This window comes from Oryctolagus cuniculus, chromosome 21 (assembly GCF_051225735.1).
Source record: "Oryctolagus cuniculus isolate XC-2025 breed Fujian yellow rabbit chromosome 21, ASM5122573v1, whole genome shotgun sequence".
Lineage (NCBI taxonomy): Eukaryota > Metazoa > Chordata > Mammalia > Lagomorpha > Leporidae > Oryctolagus > Oryctolagus cuniculus.
Genome location: NC_142887.1, coordinates 11,950,785 through 11,970,952, shown reverse-complemented (window position 1 = coordinate 11,970,952; position 20,168 = coordinate 11,950,785). Strand labels below are relative to the sequence as shown.

The 20,168-nt window shown below is 41.4% G+C and overlaps 1 protein-coding gene across 9 annotated transcripts in view; it reads right to left on the bottom strand.

Annotated features, from left to right (window-relative positions):
* The window catches only part of IFT81 (intraflagellar transport 81), a 198,183-nt gene that overhangs the window by 17,848 nt on the left and 160,167 nt on the right, over positions 1 to 20,168 (bottom strand). For all 9 annotated transcript variants that reach the window (XM_089323093.1, XM_089323094.1, XM_089323099.1 and 6 more), the window contains 3 exons: positions 16,715 to 16,864; positions 9,694 to 9,822; positions 7,668 to 7,757 (listed from right to left, as the gene is read on the bottom strand). In XM_089323093.1, the coding sequence (XP_089179219.1) occupies positions 7,668 to 7,757; positions 9,694 to 9,822; positions 16,715 to 16,864 (369 nt within the window). The remainder of the gene's footprint in view (positions 1 to 7,667; positions 7,758 to 9,693; positions 9,823 to 16,714; positions 16,865 to 20,168) is intronic.

Sequence of the window (20,168 nt, the reverse complement as noted above, 5' to 3'; positions counted from 1 at the left end):
GATAGCAGATCTTTCCACAAAATAAAGAGAAAGCAGTGAAAATATTCTTTTCCTGACCAAATCATTATGTAAGAAGAAGAAGAAAAAGGTTTATTTATTGTGACGATTCTTTACTGAGACAATCACTGAAAGAAACAAAGCAAGGAAACAATTTCAGGAAGAAGGAAACTAGATCCAGAAGGAAGGAGTAACATCCAAGCAGAAATGGTGAGAACTGCTAAATATGTGGGTGAATATAAACAGGAAACGATTATATAAAGTAGTGACTATAATAGTAACAACCACAAAAACTACTTTTAAGAGATGTAGAAAAAGGAAGGAAATAAAATGCCAGAGGATAACAACACACGTACAAGGCACAGAGAGGGTGTGAAATTCTTCTAAGGTCCTGTATTGTTGGGGAGATATACTGATTAAATCTAGACTTAATTAAGTCAGGAATATACATTAAAAATTTAAGAGTAAACCATATCAACATAAAAGTAGAAGACAGAAAAGGAAATAAATGAGAAAAAAAGAAAACATACAGTGGGTGTTTAGACTAGCAGTTAAGATGCTGGTTAAGATGCAGTGTCTGGGTTTAATCCCTGTCTGCAGCTCCTGACCCCAGCTTCTTACTAATGCAGACCCTGGGAGGTGGCAGTCATTGCTCAGTAGCTGGATTCCTGCCACCCATGTGGCAGACCTACATTGTATTCCAAGGTCTGGGGTGAGGCTCAGTACATTTTAGGAATGAATGAGTGGATAGGAACTCTGTCTCTGTTGCTATCTCTCTTCCTTGCAAATAAATAAATAAAAAATGAAAAGAAAAAAGCAAGACTGGTACAATGGAGGGTAGAAAATAGTACAGTAAATAGGATGTACAAAGAGAAAAAATTCAAATATAATCAAAATAAATAGATTGAATTCATCAATTAAAACAGATTTTCAAAATGGCTGCAACAAATCACACCCACACAAAATCCAGCTCTACATTATTTATGAGACATATGAAGGACATGGAAAACTGGAAATAAAAAGACATACCAAGCAATACAAATCATAAGGAAGCTGGCATACCCACTTTAAAGAAGGGACAAAATAAAACTCCTAGGCAAAAAGCATTTCCAAGAATAGAGTTAAGAAACATAAAATGTGTAATTTACCAAGAAGAAGTTTGTTTCTGTTTTTTGGTTTTAAGAGAGGCTGATCTTCCATCTGCTGGTTCACTCTCCAAATGGCAGCACCTGGGGCTGGGCCAGATCAACGCCTGGAATTCCATCCAGGTCTCCCACATGGGTGGCAGGGACCCAAGTACTTGGGCCATCTTCTGCTGCTTTCTGAAGTACCTTAACAGGGAGCTGATTCGGAAATGGAGCAGCTGGGACTTGAGTGCCATGGCATCCACACAGGATGCTGTGTCTTTGCAGGCAGTGGCTTAACATGCTGCAACACAACGCTGGCCTCCAACCAGGAAGCTTTCGGTTTTTTGGTGTGGTAAAATACACATGACATAACATTTGCCTTTTCAACCACTGTCAAGTATATAATTCAGTGGCTCAAATACATTCACAATGTTGTGCAACTATCACCGTCATCCATCTCCAAACTCTTAGCTTCTGAAAAAGTCTCACTGAATCTGGTAAACAACGACTCTGATTCACTAGGAAATTCTGAAGGAAGAAAACTGCTCTGATGCACAGAGAGAACCCTGCACTCAATAGCTGGAAAATACACATTGGTTTCAAGATCAAGTCACTAAAAAAATTGGGTTGACTTCTGATCTCGCCACATTTTTTTTTTTTTTTTTTTTTTTTGACAGGCAGAGCGGACAGTGAGAGAGAGAGACAGAGAGAAAGGTCTTCCTTTGCCGTTGGTTCACCCTCCAATGGCTGCCGCGGCCGGTGCACCGCACTGATCCGAAGGCAGGAGCCAGGTGCTTCTCCTGGTCTCCCATGGGGTGCAGGGCCCAAGCACTTGAGCCATCCTCCACTGCACTCCTGGGCCACAGCAGAGAGCTGGACTCTCCAGTCACATTTAATCCTGGAAGATTATGTAGCTACCCTTAAAAAAATCTTAAGGAAAGAAAACATGATCTAACAATCAAGCTAAAGTTGAAATATTTAGGTGATAAACTCTGGACCATACAAAACTCGTCATTCTTCTGAGCTTTTGTGTCTTCTAGAGGACAAGTTAAAGACAAGCAACAAAGGAAGGTGAAAGGATTGGTAATGAACACAGAATATAACAATGACAGGTCTAACACTGAGAACTAAGGTATCAGAAGAGAATGTGAAAGTTACATGCCCTGAAAAGGTAAAAATGATACAGCCAAGACTGTAGGGAGAAGCAGAAAAGAAGGTGGAAAGTAGAATAAGTAACTAGTGCCTTCAATTTTTTAATTGCTGGGTGGGCAGCGGGATATCAAAGGTTATCATTTAAAGTTAACAATCAAGTCACAGTGTAAGCACACAGTACAGAGACAACGCAGGTGTGGTGCTGTGGTGGAGCAGGTTAAAGCCCCAGCCTCTGCTTCCAGTCCAGCTCTCTGCTTGTGGCCTGATAAAGCCATGGAAGTTGGTCTGGCCCCTGCACCCATGTGAGAGACTGCTCTGGCTGTTGCAGTCATTTGAGGAGTAAACCAGTGGATGGAGGATCTCTCTGTCTATGTCCCTCCATCTCTCCCTCTGTAACTTTATCTCTCAAATAAATAAAATTTTTTAAAAAGAATGCAATCAGCTATAGTCAGATGCTAGAGGAGAAAGAAGAGGGAAGGAAGAAGAAATACACTAATTTTATCTCTTCTCACTGTAAGGATTAACAGATTCTATCTGAAGAAAATGGGTGATAAATGGGGTTATAAATATAATGGCTTGAGGTTGGTGCTGTGGCTCAGCAGGTTAAAGCTGTAGTCTGCAGCACTGGCATCCCATATGGGCACCGGTTCAAGTCTAGGCTGCTCCACTTCTGTCTAGCTGCTTGCTAATACACCTGGGAAAGCAGTGAGAATCTCTGCTCTTGTACCCATGTGGAAGACCTGGAGGAAGTTCCTGGCTCCTGGCTGCAGCCATTTGGGGAGTGAACTAGCGGATGGAAGATTATCTCTCTCTGTCTCTCCTTCTCTCTCTCTGTAACTCTGCCTTTCAAATAAATAAATAAATCTTTAATATAAATAAATCTTTAAAAAAAAGCAAAATCAGGACACACAGAGTTTGAATTCTTGCCAAGAGTATGGTTTTACTTTTATAAGAAAAAGTAATCAATAATTGATAATATTTTAAAGAAAGTTATGATTACTCTAAAACATTTTAGTTTTTGGCCAAATATTAGTAATTCCATTTAATTACATGTATTTTAGAACTATTCCTAAGAATATAAAATGAAACTTTTCAAGATGCTATTTTTTTTCTTTTTTAAAAATAGTTAGGCATGTGACTTTGGTACCACAGTTCTTTTTTTTTTTTTTTTTAAAGACTTATTTATTTGAAAGTCAGAATTAGAGGGAGGGAGGGGGGAAGGGAGGGAGATATCTTCTATCTGCTGGTTCACTCTCCAAATGGCTGCAACTCCAGGGCTGGGCTGCAAGGGCCCAAGCACTTAGGCCATCTTCTGCTGCTTTCCCAGGTGCATTAGCAGGGAGCTTGATCAGAAGTGGAGTAGCAGGGACACAAACCAGTGCCCATATGGGATGCCGGCATCACAGGCAGCAGCTTTATCTGCTCCATCACAATGCTGGTCCCTCAAGATGATATTTCAGTTCTAAGTGATACTTAAAAGATTTAGGCAAACATAAATTGTGATACTCTAATTTTCAAATGATTGTTAAAATTCAAATTTTGAATGTACAAGCACAATAAGAAGGAAATATATTAACATTTCACTATAAAATTTTCTAAATATTTGAGGCTTGCCCATTAAGAAATGTAAAGTATTTCAAAATACTTCTGTCTATAAAAATGTGATAATGCTTTATTGAAACCCAAGTGTTAAGTATAGTTAAAGAAGTTAAAAAAACAAATAATATTAAAAATAGGGAACCAACAATTCCAGGTAATATTTGGAAAGAGCTTAGTCGATAAAGCAGTTGAATTTTTTAGTATACTTTCTATTATAAAAGGTTTTTAAGGAAAAAGAGAACTCTGTATACATGAATGTAGGGGATTGGCATATGGAGATAAGCAAAATAACCATCAGGCACTCAACAGCTGCACTGAACTAAATGTTTTCAAAAAATACCAATTAATGCAAAAGTAGGCACATCCTGCATTTTTCTACTATGAAATGATACTGGCATTCATAAAATAAAAGCTGTTATTTAAATCATTTTAAAGTGTACAGTCCAGTGGCAGTTAAGAACATTCACCTTGTTGTGTTAACCATCATCCTTATCCATCTCCAGAATGTTTTTTATCTTTCCAAACTGAAACTTGGTACCCACTGATCATTAACTCTACCTTTTTCATCCCCCTAGCTCCTAGCAACCACCCTTCTACTTCTTTTCTTGTGAATTTACTCTAGGTACTCCATAGTAAGGGAATTCAGTGTCTTTCTTTAGCAGCTGACTTTTCAATATGGCAGAAGACAAATGGAAATGCTAAGATGCTTCAGGCACCCCTCTGACTTGATGACTATGGAAAGAACTGGAAGAGCTATGTTGTTAGGGCTGGTGGGAAAACAGTTACAAATTCACTCAGTGGGAAAGACAGGCAGAGCTTCACACAAAAAGAACTCTAGTTAAATCATGAAAAGAAATTTTAAGTTTTGGTTATGCTATTGATACAAATGACTGTAGAATTTAAGATTTGGTATTAGGTTTTACTTTGAAAAAAAATTCAGTTAAAAGCACAAAATACCTTCTTTTAAACTATTTAAGGGGCTGGCATTGTGGTGCAGCAGGTAAAGCTGATGTTTACAGCACCAGAATCCCATATGGGTGGCAGTTTGAGTCCCAGCTGCCCCATTTTCGTTCCAGCTCCCTGTTAATGTGCCTGGGAATGCAGCAGAAGATGGCCCAAGTGCTTGGGCCCCTGCACCCACATGGGAGACCCAGAAGAAGCTCCTGGATCCTGGCTTTGGATCAGCCCAGCTCAGGCTGTTGCAGCCATTTGGGGAGTGAACCAGCAGATGGAAAACTTTCTCTCTCTCTCTTTCTCTCTCTCTACCTCTACCTCTACCTTTCAAATAAATAAAATAGGGGCCGGCGCTGTGGCGTAGCTGGTAAAGCCGCCACCTGCAGTCCTGGCATCCCATATGGGTGCCAGTTCGTGTCCTGGCTGCTCCACTTCTGATCCAGCTCTCTGCTATGGCCTGGGAAAGCAGTAGAAGATGGCCTAAGTCCTTGGGCCCCTGCACCCACATGGGAGACCTGGAGGAAGCTCTTGGCTCCTGGCTTCAGATTGGCACAGCTCCGGCTACTGTGGCCAACCAGCGGATGCAAGACCTCTCTCTCTCTCTGCCTCTCCTTCTCTCTCTCTGTAACTCTGTCTTTCAAATAAATAAATAAATCTTAAAAAAAAAACAAATAAATAAAATAAATCTTAAAAAACTATTTAAAATAATTTTAATGATAAATACATTTCAAGTTCACAGAAAATTAAATACAATATTTATTTTGGTGTACTTTTTTTGAAATCTGTACATAGTTTTTTCACTGTACGTATTTTCCATGAACTTTTCAAAGACCCCCCCCCCCCACGTGTTATTTCACCTGCACTTTATAACCTTCTTATTAAGAAGGGACCAGATAAATGGGTTGAAACTTAAGACAATGAAGTTACTTCTCCAAAATTATCTAGATCTGTCTGAACATAGCCCATATTTTCAATTACTCCACCTGACTTCTCACAGCTGGTGCAACTGGTACCTTGAGCTAAGACTCTGTCTTTGGCCTGCTTGAGTATTTCCCAATCACGGCAGGTTGTAAAGCTCACCATAAATTCCTACTGCATATCCCTGAATTGGCCCTATAATGACCATATGGGTGCCAATTCCAGTCCCAGCTGCTCTACTTCTAACCCAGCTCCCTGCTAATGCGCCTGGGAAAGCAATGGAAGATGGCCCAAGTCCTTGGGCCTTTGCACTCACATGGGAGATCTGGAAGAAGCTCCTTGGTTCTGGCTTCAGCCTGGCCTAGCCCTAGTTGTTGCGGCCATTTGGTGAGTGACAGCAGATGGAAGATCTCTCTGTCTCTCTTCTCTGTCTATAACTCTGCCTTTCAAATAAATACTAAATGCTTTTTTTTTTTTTAAAGAAAACCATTAAGAAAATTAATGAGTTAGAATGCATCTATGAAAATAATTCTTGGTATCTTCAATCCAAAAACTTTGCTCAAAAATCTTTCTCAAACTTTTCCTTTCTAACCCATTGTCTGTTTCCTCTTTCCTTATCAGTTAGGTATAAGTTTTGATCCCATTTTTTCTTAAGTTGGGCTATCTTTTGTTTTTCTTGAATTTCTTTAGCTGCTTTTGTCCCACCTGATCTATGGGAGAATGAACTCCAAGAGCAAGGACTTGTCTATTCCACTTCCTTTGTGATGGCAGTGGTGTGTGACGGTACAAGCAGTTCTGAAATATGATGCTACAGAAGCTGGAGTCAAATAACAACTATTTGTCTACTGGGATAAGCCAGTGAACTTACCTTGCACTCTATGGCATTTTGTATAAAAAGGAAATTGTGTCTAACTGACCTCTAAGTCCTTGTGATTATTCACTCCGCTTCTCTGACTGATTGATGATATTCATGAAGACTTTTCTAATTCCATCCTCAGGAACATGTTGTACAGCTCTCATATGAACCTAAATTACTACACAGAGAGCGATGAAATAACAACTTCTGATGTCAAACAGCAGAGGCCACCTGATGAGCATTTGTGAAAAGTAGTTCCCTCCTGACAGTTTATCTTTGAAGCACTGCTTTGAATTAGCTTGCTAGTAATGGTATTTCATTATTTCATAATCTATCAGAGTTTGTCCCCTACCATGCCTCCAGCAGAGCAACTTCATTCATCTAAATTCACTTTCACTACTTGCTGGTAGACTCTGAGCCCTTACCTGGCCACAGAAGAATTTGACTTCATATTTATAGCTCAGACATGCACATGACTTTGATGCACTTTGGATTTCAGGTTCTCTATCTCCAAAATGACAAAATAAGCAGCATAAATTAAAGAAAAACCTTTGTAGATAACATTATTACTGTCTTCTGCAGAATCATATCAATATGATAACCACAATAATTTATTTTCTGGGACTGGTGCTGTAGTTTATCAGGTAAAGCCACCACCTGCAGTGCCAGCATCCCATGTGGGTGCCATTTTGAATCCTGGCTGCTCCACTTCCGATCCAGCTCTCTGCTGTGGCCTATGAAAGCAGTAGAAGATGGCCCAAGTGCTTGGGACCCTGCACTCCTGTGGGAGACAAGGAAGAAGCTCCTGGCTCCTGGCTCAGATCGGCACAGCTCCAGCCATTGCAGCCAATTGGAGAGTGAACCAGTGGATGGAAGACCTCTCTCTCTCTCTCTGTGTCTCTCTGCCTCTCCTTCTCTTTTTGTGTAGCTCTAACTTTCAAATAAATAAGTAAATCTTCAAAAAATTTATTTTCTATACTTACCTAAATACAATATTCAGGATTCTATTTAGTACATCTGACCAACATAGAATACCAAAGCGTCACAAAATAAAATTCACTTACTTGGCATTTCTGACGCAACTGGCGTAGTTCTTTTATAACTGGGGCCAGAGCTGACTTCTTTTCAGATACCAGTGAATTTAGTCTTTTTACCTGTCATTTAAACAAAAAAAAAAAATGACAGCTAAAACAATTTCTATTTTTCTAAAAAAAAATACTATGTGTATTAAGAGATTACAGCATTAAATATATGAGTTAAAAATAGCCTATAAATTACTTTAATGCCAAACAATTGGGAAATAATGGAGTAAATCTTGATTCCTTACCAAGATGGAATATTATTTAACTATTCAAAAGGTCAAGACTATAATCCATTAATGGGGAAATATTTATAATCTAATACTCAACAAAATAAATGACAAAGTTCCCTTTATATAACTACACTAATGTTGTATTATATAAACTGCATAATTATGTAGTTTATATAAAATATACATAAGCATGATGGAGTGATATTCAAAATACTTAATAGGGGCTGGTGCTGTGGCACAGTGGGTTAATGCCCTGGCCTGAAGTGCCGGCATCCCATATGGGCACCAGTTCTAGTCCCGGCTGCTCTTCCGATCCAGCTCTCTGCTATGGCCTGGGATAGCAGTAGAAGATGGCCCAAGTCCTTGGGCTCCTGCACCTGCATGGGAGACCTGGAAAAAGCTCCTGGCTCCTGGCTTCGGATCTGCGCAGCTCCGGCCGTTGCAGTCATCTGGGGAGTGAACCAGCGGATAGAAGACCTCTCTCTACCTCTCTCTGTAACTCTGTCTTTCAGATAAATAAAAAAATACTTAATAACCTGTATGGCATTAAGTAATCATCAGTTGGAATAAACACCAGTCACAGAGAAAAATAAAGTCTTGGAGGCTTCTTTTGTGCTAAGCATTTTAGGAGTTAGACTGTGGGGTCTATGTTGTAGTATAGCAGATTAAGCTGCCACTTGTGATGCCAGCATCTTATTGGGGTGCCAGGTCGAGCAGTGGAAGATGGCCCAAATACTTGGGCCCTGCACTCATGGGAGACCCAGAAGAAGTTCCAGGCTCCTGGCATTGATCTGGCACAGCCCTCGCTGTTGCAGACATTTGAGGAGTGAACCAGTGGATGGTAGATATCTCTGTCTCTATTTCTCTGTCACTTTCTCTCTTTCTGTAACTCCACCTTTCAAATAAATAAAAAAAAAGTCTTTTAAAAATGTATGATTTAGATTGTGATCTGATCCAGTGGATTCTCAGGAATGGTCAGTGTGGACAAGGAAGCTGGAGGAAAGTAACTTTTTTTTTTTTAAGATTTATTTATTTATTTGAAAGGCAGAGTTACAAAGAGGCAGAGGCAGAGAGAGAGAGAAGTTTTCCAAATGCTGGTTCACTCCCCAAGATGGCAGCAACGGCCAGAGCTGAGCCAATCTGAAGCTAGGAGACAGGAGCTTCTTCCAGGTCTCCCATGTGGGTGCTGGGGCCCAATCCTCTACTATTTTCCGAGGCCATAGCAGAGATCTGGATTGGAAGTAGAGCAGCCAGGACTCGAACTGGCACCCAAATGGGATGCCAGCACTGCAGACAGCAGCCCCACCTACTATGCCACAGCAATGGCTCTGAAAGTAACTGCTGAGAGTTTGGGGCAGCAGTTATTACCACAAGTAAGTAAAGATTTTCATATTTTATAGCCTAGTGAAAATGTACCAATGCCTTCTAACTGAACAGTAGCTCTATTTACAGAAAAATACCATGAATACAAAGAAACATGCAATTTTATTGGGTAGGATGATATAATTTAGGGAAACTTATTTTTATCTTAAGTTATATAACTTTTATGTATTTAAGAAATGCACAGAATGCATAAATTATTAGAAGTTGGACAATATTAATAGAATGGAAAAATACAAAAGAGATAAAGACAAATAAAAGAATATAAACAATATGCAGAAAGGAAAATTGAATATTTCGTTGCTAACAGCACAAACACAAAAACACCCACTTTCTGGCTGTGCAATAAAAAGAAACTAAAACAAACAAACAAAAAACACAACTCAAACTATAATCACCATTTCAGACATGTCATCCAGTGTTCGCCCTTTCATTTCATCAACTTCACTCTTCAGGGCAGACACTCTTTCCAGCTCTTCTTGGGTGTAACTATACCCAGATATGCCCTTTTTCTCCTCAGTAGTTTGCTATAGAATAAAAATGTCAAATAACCACCATGAAAATCTTGCTGCTTCCCATACTACAGATTTCAAACATAACAGAAAGTTGTAAATACAACAGATTAGTTGAGAATCCTAAGGGATGCCTATATGGGATAAACCTGTACTAAATTTTACTATAGTATCTTCAAGAAAGTATTTTTAATTTTAAAACTTTAGAATAATGCAATGTACTTAACACAGAACTAAAAAAAAAAGGATGCACTTCATAAACATTTAGTGAATAAATGAATTTTCCAGTGATAAGTTGTTTTTCATTTATTTACACATTCAATATTTATTATACAAATAAATGTACCAACCACAGTTCCAGGCAGCAGATACACAACAATAAACAAAATAGGAAAAAGAAACCCTTCACTCATACAGCTTACTTCTAGCGGGAATAAATAAGTAATATGTAAATAAGTAAATAAAGTGCATATAATGTGAGGTGAGAATGGGGCTGGAATCTCAGTAGTTACAGAATGTCTTCCCTGAAGGAACTGAGGGAGTAAGCCAAACAGATGCTCATGGTATCAGCAAGCATGGTATCAGCAAAAGCCATGAGGCAAGGACATACCCTTGCCTGTTCAAGACACAGCAAGGAAGCTGATGAGGCTGAGAACACAGTGAAAATGAAGCAGGGGTGAGATAAGGATCACATAGGGCTCAGGTGGTTTGCTGGGACAGTCTCAGTTTATATCTATTGTCCTTTGAGCTCACAAGTATCCAAGTTTAAATGATAAATTATATAATTATTTTTAGGCCAATGAAAGAGCTTTGACTTGTTTTAAATGAGATGGAGAGGTGTTGGAGAGTTCAGAATAGAAGAATTTTCAAACGATCAATTTAACATCTGCAGGGAGGTCAACTGGAAGGCCACTCCAGTAACTCGAGTTAGATGATGATGATGATTTTGGAATCAGTGTGGTGATGGTGACAGGCAATAAGTGGTTCTGTGTACATTCTACAGGCAGAGTCGAGAAGATACTGTGACAGATTTGATGTGGGGGGATAAAGGAAAGGGTAAAGCACACATTCAAGGCCTGAGGGACTGACTGACAGATGAAGCTGCCATTTGTTGCAATGAGGAAGACTGGGGAAGACGAGATGATGAAGAGCAGAAGCTTAGCTTCAGATACGGCAAAAATCTGAAATGTCTATTAAATATCCAGTTGGAAAGGTCAAGACGTTATATGTACAAGATGTGAATGGAAGAGAAATCTGGAATGGTGATAAATATTTGTGACTTATCAGCAAACAGAGAGTCTAATACCACCAAGGATGTGAGTAGAGATCTAAGAACTAACCTGGAGAACTCAACATTTGGATCTTGAAAAAAGAAGAAAACAGTAATGCAGTGGGAACAGGAGTGTTAGTTTGGGAGAAAAAGCAAGAAAGTATAGTACCCTAGAAGACAGGTGGAGAAAAATTTTACAGGAAGAAGGATGGATTAACTATGTCTAACCTTGCTAACAGTTGAACAGGAAATGGACTAAGAATTGATCACTGGATTTCACAATGTGACAGTACTGGTGACCTGACAAGAGAAATTTCAGTGGAAAAGTGGGTATTAAAACTTTATTGGGGGGGGCCGGCGCCGCGGCTCACTAGGCTAATCCTCCGCCTGCAGCACCGGCACCCTGGGTTCTAGTCCCGGTTGGGGCACCGGATTCTGTCCCGGTTGCCCCTCTTCCAGGCCAGCTCTCTGCTGTGGCCAGGGAGTGCAGTGGAGGATGGCCCAGGTGCTTGGGCCCTGCACCCCATGGGAGACCAGGAAAAGCACCTGGCTCCTGGCTCCTGCCATCGGATCAGCGCGGCGCGCCGGCCGCGGCGGCCATTGGAGGGTGAACCAACGGCAAAGGAAGACCTTTCTCTCTGTCTCTCTCTCTCACTGTCCACTCTGCCTGTCAAAAAAGAAATTAAAAAAAAAAAAAAAACCTTTATTGGGGGTTCGGGTCGGCATTGTGGCATAGCGGATAAAGCTGCTGCCTACAGTGCTGGCATCCCAAATGGGTGCCGGTTCGTGTTCCGGTTGCTCCGCTTCCAATCCAGCTCTCTGCTTTGGCATGGGAGGGCAGCAGAGGACGGCCCAAGTCTTTGGGCCCCTGTGCCAGTGTGGAAGACCTGGAGGAAGCTACTGGCTCCTAGCTTTGGATAGGCGCAGCTCCAGCCATTGCAGCCAATTGGGGAGTGAATCAGTGGATGGAAGATCTCTCTCTCTCTCTCTCTCTCTCTTTCTGCCTCTCCTCCTCTCTCTCTGTAGCTCTTTCAAATAAATAAATAAATCTTAAAAAAAAAAAAAAAAAACCTCATTGGGCTAGCCCTGTGAAGTAGTGGGTAAAGCTGCCACCTGCGGTGCCCACATCCCATATGGCCGCCAGTTCGAGTCCCAGCTGCTCCACTTCCGATCCAACTCTCTGCAATAGCCTGGGAAAGCAGTAGAAGATGGCCCAAGTCCTTGGGCCCCTGCACCCATGTGGGAGACCCGAAAGAAACTCCTGGCTCCTGGCTTCAGATAGGCACAGCTCCGGCCATTGCGGCCAACTGGGGAGTGAACCAGCTGATGGAAGATCTCTCTCTGTCTCTCCCTCTCTGTAGCTCCAGTTTTCAAATAAGTAAATAAATATTTAAAAAAAAAACCTTACTGGAGAAGATTTAAAAGAGAATGGAACTTAAAATAGAGATAAAGACAGGTATCCCATTGCAGACTCAGCACCCATTCTCTTCAACCATCAATGGAGCTTAGTGAGAGCTAATTCCATATTCCATATTCTTTTTTCTTTAAAGATTTATTTATTTGAAAAAGTTACAGAGAGAAGTAGTGACACAGAGAGAGAGAGAGGTCCTCCACCTGCTGGTTCACGCCCCAAATGGCCACAAAGGCTGGAGATGAGCTGATCAGGAACCAGGAGCTTCTTCTGGGTCTCCTACGTTGATGCAAGGGCGCAACGACTTGGACCATCCTTTGCTGCTTTCCCAGGAACATTAGCAGGAGCTGGGTCAGAAGTGGAGAAACAGCACCCAAAAGGGATGCTGGCACTGCAAGCTGGAGCGTTAATCCACTGCGCCACAGCATCGGCCCCCAAATTCCATGTTCTTTATAGTTATTATTCCTTCTCAAATGCCAGTGACACTATACCAGCTAACGCATATTTGTTGACGTATCAGATAAATGACAGGCTTAAATGCATGAGTCAGTAATTTAAAACAAAGTGGTAAAGTCATAGAACCTCCTTAGGAGCTTTAAATAAACCACACTTCCCATGGCTAAAGAGAAGAAAGATATGAAAAACAGGCATAGGACTTAATGGTAAGACAGACAAAACATAGAGAAGGTTAAGTTCTTTGTCTAGGTAAGTATTCTACGCCAAAGTCAGGATCCTGATAAGGAAAAGAGCGAGGGATGGGAGTATATGGATAAGACCCACTTGTGAAGTTTACAACTCCAGATTATTCTATATCCTTAGGGCAGTGGAATATGGCTTAGCTTGCTGGTCAGGAGCCTGGAAGAAGTAAAGATAGCAAGATTGGAAGTTTAAAGACAAGGATGTCTAGTGAAGAAGCATGTGAATAAATGCATGAGAATAGGCACTAAGAGTGGAGATGCACATGCCCATGGGAGTCAGTCATTTTCTGATACATCACACCATCCAGGTAACTGATGGCCTAACCGAACAGCAGAATGGCTTCCTGAAGGCACAACAAAGGTCCCAGCTTGGAACTGATAGCCTGTGAAGTGAGTTCTATTTTTCAGGACAGGTGAACACCTTAAACCAATGCCTATTACATGGTGCTGTGTTCCCAAGAGAATGCGAGTCCTGGAATCATGAAACGAAAGTATGAGTGTTACCACTCGCCATAATCCACACTGATCCATTTAGGGAATTACGCTTCCTTTCCAGACATCTTTAGGCTGTGTAGGTACAGATGTTCTGGTTCTACCACCGCAAGGGGTACATTCAGAGGCCTTTTAAACTTACTGCTATGACCACCATCTGGTCACTTGGGTTCCCATGCCAACAGGCCAGCAGGCAAACAAAATAATATTGTCAGGACATCACAAGGCAATATAGATCCTGCTATATAATAGAGGCAAAAAGAAATATACCTGGTACTAGGGCATATGTTGGCACTCCCATACCCAATTTTAACTATGTGAGGATCTTCAAAAAGTTCACAGGAAACACATAATATAAAGAAACTGTACAAATTTTACAATTATTTGCACCAAAATAAACATCTTTCAATTCAATTTTTCCACAAAATTTTTGAAGTATAATTGTAAATAGGCAAGTATAGTAACCACAGCCTGATAAGCAAAGGTTACTAGAGTCTCACGCTTCACATGGATGAGGGCCTGGGTAATCCCATCAAATAAGACTAGAGGAAGTACTAGCTGAAGCTGAGGGAATCTGGAATAGATGGCAGAGGAAGGAAACGTTGAGTACAGGCTGTGTTCTTGGAACCAAATGGAGCAATGAGACTTTCAATTAGTGTTACTAATAACCTTTCTATAAATTTGCCTAGAAATTGTGACCAATCAGAATCCTGTTGGAATTATTCTTGGATGGAGTAAATCTAATATGAGAAACAAGTAGATTTTGGCAGCGCAAGGGGTAGACTGCAGTGGATATTGTCAGTAATCACCCGAGGCTCTTGTCTTGAGCTGCTAAGGCTATGGAAGCCTTTTGAGTTCACAAACTCCGACCTTATTTAGACAAGGCCATAGTCAAAGTGAAAGTTCTCTCCTCCCTTCAGAGAAAGATACCTCCTTCTTTGATGGCCCCTTCTTTCCACTAGGATCTCACTCACGAAGATCTTTCATTTAGGTTTGTTTTTTTTTTTTTTTTTTTTTTTGCCACAGTGTCTTGGCTTTCCATACAAAACTCTTATGGGCTTTTTAGCCAGATCCAAATGCCTTAAGGGCTGATTCTGAGGCCAGAGTGCTGTTTAGGGCATCTGCCATTCTATGAGAATTCAACTTCCCATGTTGGATTGTTCTCTCCTTTTTAATTCTATCAGTTATTATTAGCAGACACTAGTCTTGTTTATGTGATCCCTTTGACACTTTTTTCTATCATTATGATCAATTATGAACTGGAACTAATCACTTTGACTAGTAAGATGGCATTGGTACATACCACCTTGATGGGATTGATTTGGAATCCCCTGGCACGTTTCTAGCTCTACCATTAGGGGTAAGTCCGAGTGAGCATGTGCCAAACTGTACATCTCCTTCCTCTCTTATTCCCACTCTTATATTTAACAGGTATCATTTTTCAGTTAAATTTAAACACCTAAGAATAATTGTGTGTTAAAGAGTTCAACCAATGATATTAAGTAGAACAAAAAAAATACTAAAAGGAATAAAATAGTAAGTTGTTCCTCGACAGTCAGGACAAGGGCTGATCAAATCATTGTTTCTCATAGTGTCCATTTCACTTCTACAGGCTTCCTTGTAGGTGCTCAGTTAGTTGTCACAGATCAGGGAGAACATATGATATTTGTCCCTTTGGGACTGGCTTATTTTACTCAGCATGATGTTTTCCAGATTCCTCCTTTTTGTTGCAAATGACTGGATTTCATTTTTTTTTACTGCTGTATAGTATAGTATTTTTTTTTTTTGACAGGCAGAGTGGACAGTGAGAGAGACAGAGAGAAAGGTCTTCCTTTTGCTGTTGGTTCACCCTCCAATGGCCACCGCGGCCGGTGCATTGCGCTGATCCGAAGGCAGGAGCCAGGTGCTTTTCCTGGTCTCCCATGCGGGTGCAGGGCCCAAGCACTTGGGCCATCCTCCACTGCACTCCCGGGTCATAGCAGAGAGCTGGCCTGGAAGAGGGGCAACCGGCACAGAATCCGGCGCCCGACCGGGACTAGAACCCGTATGCCGGCGCTGCTAGGCAGAGGATTAGCCTATTGAGGCACGGCGCCAGCCCTGCTGTATAGTATTCTATAGAGTACATATACCATAATTTCTTTATTCAGTCTACTGTTAATGGGCATTTAGGTTGATTCCACGTCTTAGCTATTGTGAATTGAGCTGCAATTAACATTGAGGTGCAGACAGCTCTTTTATTTGCCATTAATTTCCTTTGGTTAAATTCCAAGGAGTGGGATGGTTGGGTCATGTGGTAGGGCTATATTCAGGTTTCTGAGGAATCTCCAAACTGTCTTCCATGTGGCTTTACTAGTTTACTACAATCAATTTTACAGTTAGTGCTGTTAGGATCCACATTTGATTCATAGTAAATTTTCAATCTTTTCCCTTTTCAGCATGAGACAGAAAAGTTCATATTACCAGCTAAAATGAACCACAACTGGCTGAAATTCATTTACCTCTTTCAGATTATTGCTAGTTGGTGATCCAGCATCCTGAAGCAAGCTTCCCCAAGGGTGAAAACAAAAAAGCCAAACCAAGAAAACTCAGAACTGGCATGCACAGTAACAGCTTTGCTGTTGGACTATACTGACAACCAATGCACAAACACATAAGGACCAAGCCTGCAGGCAAACTTCTACACAGCACTTTCTCTGGATATTCCTTTCCAAAGCGCCTTGGAAGTGGCTGCTTAGAAATAAATATTTCACAGTCACTCTCTTGGTATGATAATTTTACTCATATTAAGTAGCTAAGCAAAAGAAAACCCTACTTAGAATTCCACTTCTATTAATAACCCCAAAGTTAGCTCACACACACAAAGTCAGCACTTATTGCACATTAAAGATAAATGAATCACCTTATATGACATCTCTGTAATTAATCAAAGAAAATAATTTTAAAGGTTTCCAGTGAAAATAGTTATCTCAGTATAAAGTATAACCCATAAAGCCCCTGGCATTTGTAGTCATAGAATCTAAGATAATACCATCTTACCAGCTGGTGCTGAATATTTTCATGACGCTGCTTAAGAAGTTCTTCTGTCCTTTGCAAGAGACCAAATTCGGCTTTAAATTCAGCTATTATTTGATGCTTCTTTTTGTAAACTGTACTTTTACTTCGAAGTTTACTGACATATCGTTTGAACTGTAAAAAAAGGTATATTATCTAATGAGTAGAAAAGTAATAGTTAGATATCATATTAAACTCAATGTACCGCCGGCGCTGTGGCGCAGTAGGTTGATCCTCTGCCTGCAGCACTGGCAAACCCTGGGTGCTAGTTCTAGTCCCAGCTGTTCCTCTTCCAGTTCAGCTCTCTGCTAGGCCTGGGAAATCAGTAGAAGATGGCACGAGCACTTGGGCCTCTGCACTAATGTGGGAGACGCAGAAGCAGCTCCTGGCCCCTGGCTTTGGAACAGCAAAGCTCCAGGAGCTGTAGCAGCCATTTGGGGAGTGAACCAGTGGATGGAAGACCTCTCTCTCTGTCTCTCCCTCTCTCTGTCTGTAACTCTACCTCTCAAGTAAATAAATAAATAAATAAATAAACAAACTCAATGTACCAGAAAATTTTTCTCCTTTAAGCTATCCAACACACATCACAAGTATATAATAATCTAGCTTTATTAGGAAACTTAGATATACTAACTGTTCAGGGGCCAGCACAGTGGTACAGCATGTTAAGGCACTGCCTGTGACACTGACATCTCATGAGTCCCAGCTACTCTGCTTCTGATCTAGCTCCTGCTAATGTGCCTGCTGGGGAATGAGCCAGTGGACCGAAGATCTCTTCAACTCTGCCAAAGAAATAAATATTTAAAAAATAAAAAAGCAGGGGCCAGCACTGTGGCACAGTAGGTTAAAGCCCTGACCTGAAGCGCCGGCATCCCATATGGGCACCAGTTCTAGTCCCGGCTGCTCCACTTCCGATCCAGCTCTCTGCTACGGCCTGGGAAAGCGGTGGAAGATGGCCCAAGTCCTTGGGCCCCTGCACCCATGTGGGAGACCGGAAAGAAGCTCCTGGCTCCTGGCTTCAGATCAGCTCAGCTCCGGCCATTGTGGCCATCTGGGGAGTGAACCAGCGGATGGAAGACCTCTCTCTCTGTCTGTACCTCTCTCTGCAATTCTTTCATATAAAATAAAATAAATCTTTAAAAAATTTAAAAAGCATTAAAAACACTTAAAAAAAATACTGGGTCTGGTGCTGTGGCGTAAGCAGTTAAACCCACCACCTGCAGTGCTGGCATCCATACAGGTGCTAGTTCTAGTCCTGACTGCTCCACTTCCAATCCAGCTCTCTGCTGTGGCCTGGGAAAACGGTAGAAGATGGCCCAAGTCCTTGGGCCCCTGCACCCACATGGGAGACCAAGAAGATGCTCCTGGCTCCTGGCTTCAGATTAGCATAGCTCCAGCTGTTGTGGCTATCTGGGGAATGAACCTCTGCCTCTCAGTAACTCTGCCTTTCAAATAAATAAATAAATTTTAAAAAAATACTAACTGCTCAAATGAAATATTTTGTGTAGGTTTTTATTTTTAAACCCATTTAAGAGGCCAGTGCTGTGGTACAGCAAGTAATGCCGCTGCCTGCAGTGCCAGCATCCTATACGGGAGCTGGTTTGAGTCCTGGCTGCTTCACCTCCAATCTAGCTCTCTGCTATGGCCTGGGAAAATAGCAGAAGATGGCCCAAGTCCTTCAGTCCCTGCACCCATGTTGGAGACCTGGAAGAAGCTTCTGGTTCCTGGCTTCAGAACAGCACAGCTCCAGCCATTGTGGCCATCTGAACCAGTGGATGGAAGACTTCTCTCCCTCCCCTATCTCCTCTGCCTCCCTATAACTCTACCTTGCAAACAGATAAATAAATCTTTAAAATAAATAAATAAACCCATTTATATTCTAAATTCTTACACAAAAGCTATTAATTTTGCACTTCCTAAGCAAGGATTAGGAAATCAGAATGCAATGTCATGAAAATGAAAAGCTTTACAAAAGAAGAGGAGGCTGGTGTTGTGGTGTAGTGAGTAGGGCTGCTGCCTGTGACATCAGCATCCCATATGGATACTGGGTTGTGTCCCGGATGCTCCACTTCCAATCCGGCTCCCTGCTGATGCATCTGGGAAAGCAGCAGCAGAAGGCCAATTGCTTGAGCCCCTGCACCCATGTGGGAGAAACAGAGGAGGCCCCTGGCTCCTGGCTTTGGTCTGGTCCAGTCTTGGAAGTTGCAGCCATTTGGGGAGTAAACCCAAGGTTGGAAGATCTCTCACTCTTTCTGTTTCTCCCTCTCTCTGTAACTCCGACTTCCAAATAAATAAATAAGGCTTAAAAAAAAAAGAAAAAAATGACACAATTCTAGCTGTGGTCTTATCATAGTACACCTTTTGTACTGTACTATTCTGGTAGCAGGACACTGGATCTACTGGGATTCACAAAAACAACCAGAATGATCAACACTTGCAGCTAATATGCACATATTACACTTGAGGAATGACCATATTCCCTATGAAGCACCCAAGGCACTAGGACAACCCATCCCAAACATTAAAGATAAGTCAGAACTACGTCAGAAAAATAGACATTATTAAGTAACAGCAACTAGAGTTTGGAGAAGCAAATGAAATAAAGTGAACATAATGTTTAAAGGAATCTACTGAGTCTTATTATTGATCACGCACTGGATAGTGTTCCAGACAATGAGTATGTAACTCTGAACACTGCACTCAGAAGTCCTCATCGAACATAGGGAATAGAGAGGAAAATAAGTATTGAACTGAGATCTACAATGACGTTTAAAATTATAAAGAACTGAAGAGGCCCTAAGAATAAACAACAGGAATTTAAACTGCATTGGGATAAAGATAGGAAGGTGAGGAGCTGGGGTTTAAGAGAGGTGAATTGTGACAAGCTTCTTAGAGTAATTTATGTAAGCCAGGACTGAAAGCACACGAATGTGTGAGTGGCAGGGAAGAGCATTCCAGGCAGAAGGAACAGCATATGTAAAGGCCTTGAGGCACCTGTTCAATGTGACAAGCAAATGTGAAAAATTTCTGCCATTTCTGAAACAGAACAGGATATATATTGGAAAAAACAAACTTCCTCTATATATCATGAATACTAACAATTTTCAGTTTTATATAGTTTTTCTGCTTCAATTATCCTCTTTTTTATTTTTTATTTATTTTTTATTTTTTTATTTATTTATTTTTTTGACAGGCAGAGTGGACAGTGAGAGAGAGAGACAGAGAGAAAGGTCTTCCTTTGCCGTTGGTTCACCCTCCAATGGCCGCCGAGGCCGGCGCGCTGCGGCCGGCGCACCGCGCTGATCCGATGGCAGGAGCCAGGAGCCAGGTGCTTTTCCTGGTCTCCCATGGGGTGCAGGGCCCAAGCACCTGGGCCATCCTCCACTGCACTCCCTGGCCACAGCAGAGGGCTGGCCTGGAAGAGGGGCAACCGGGACAG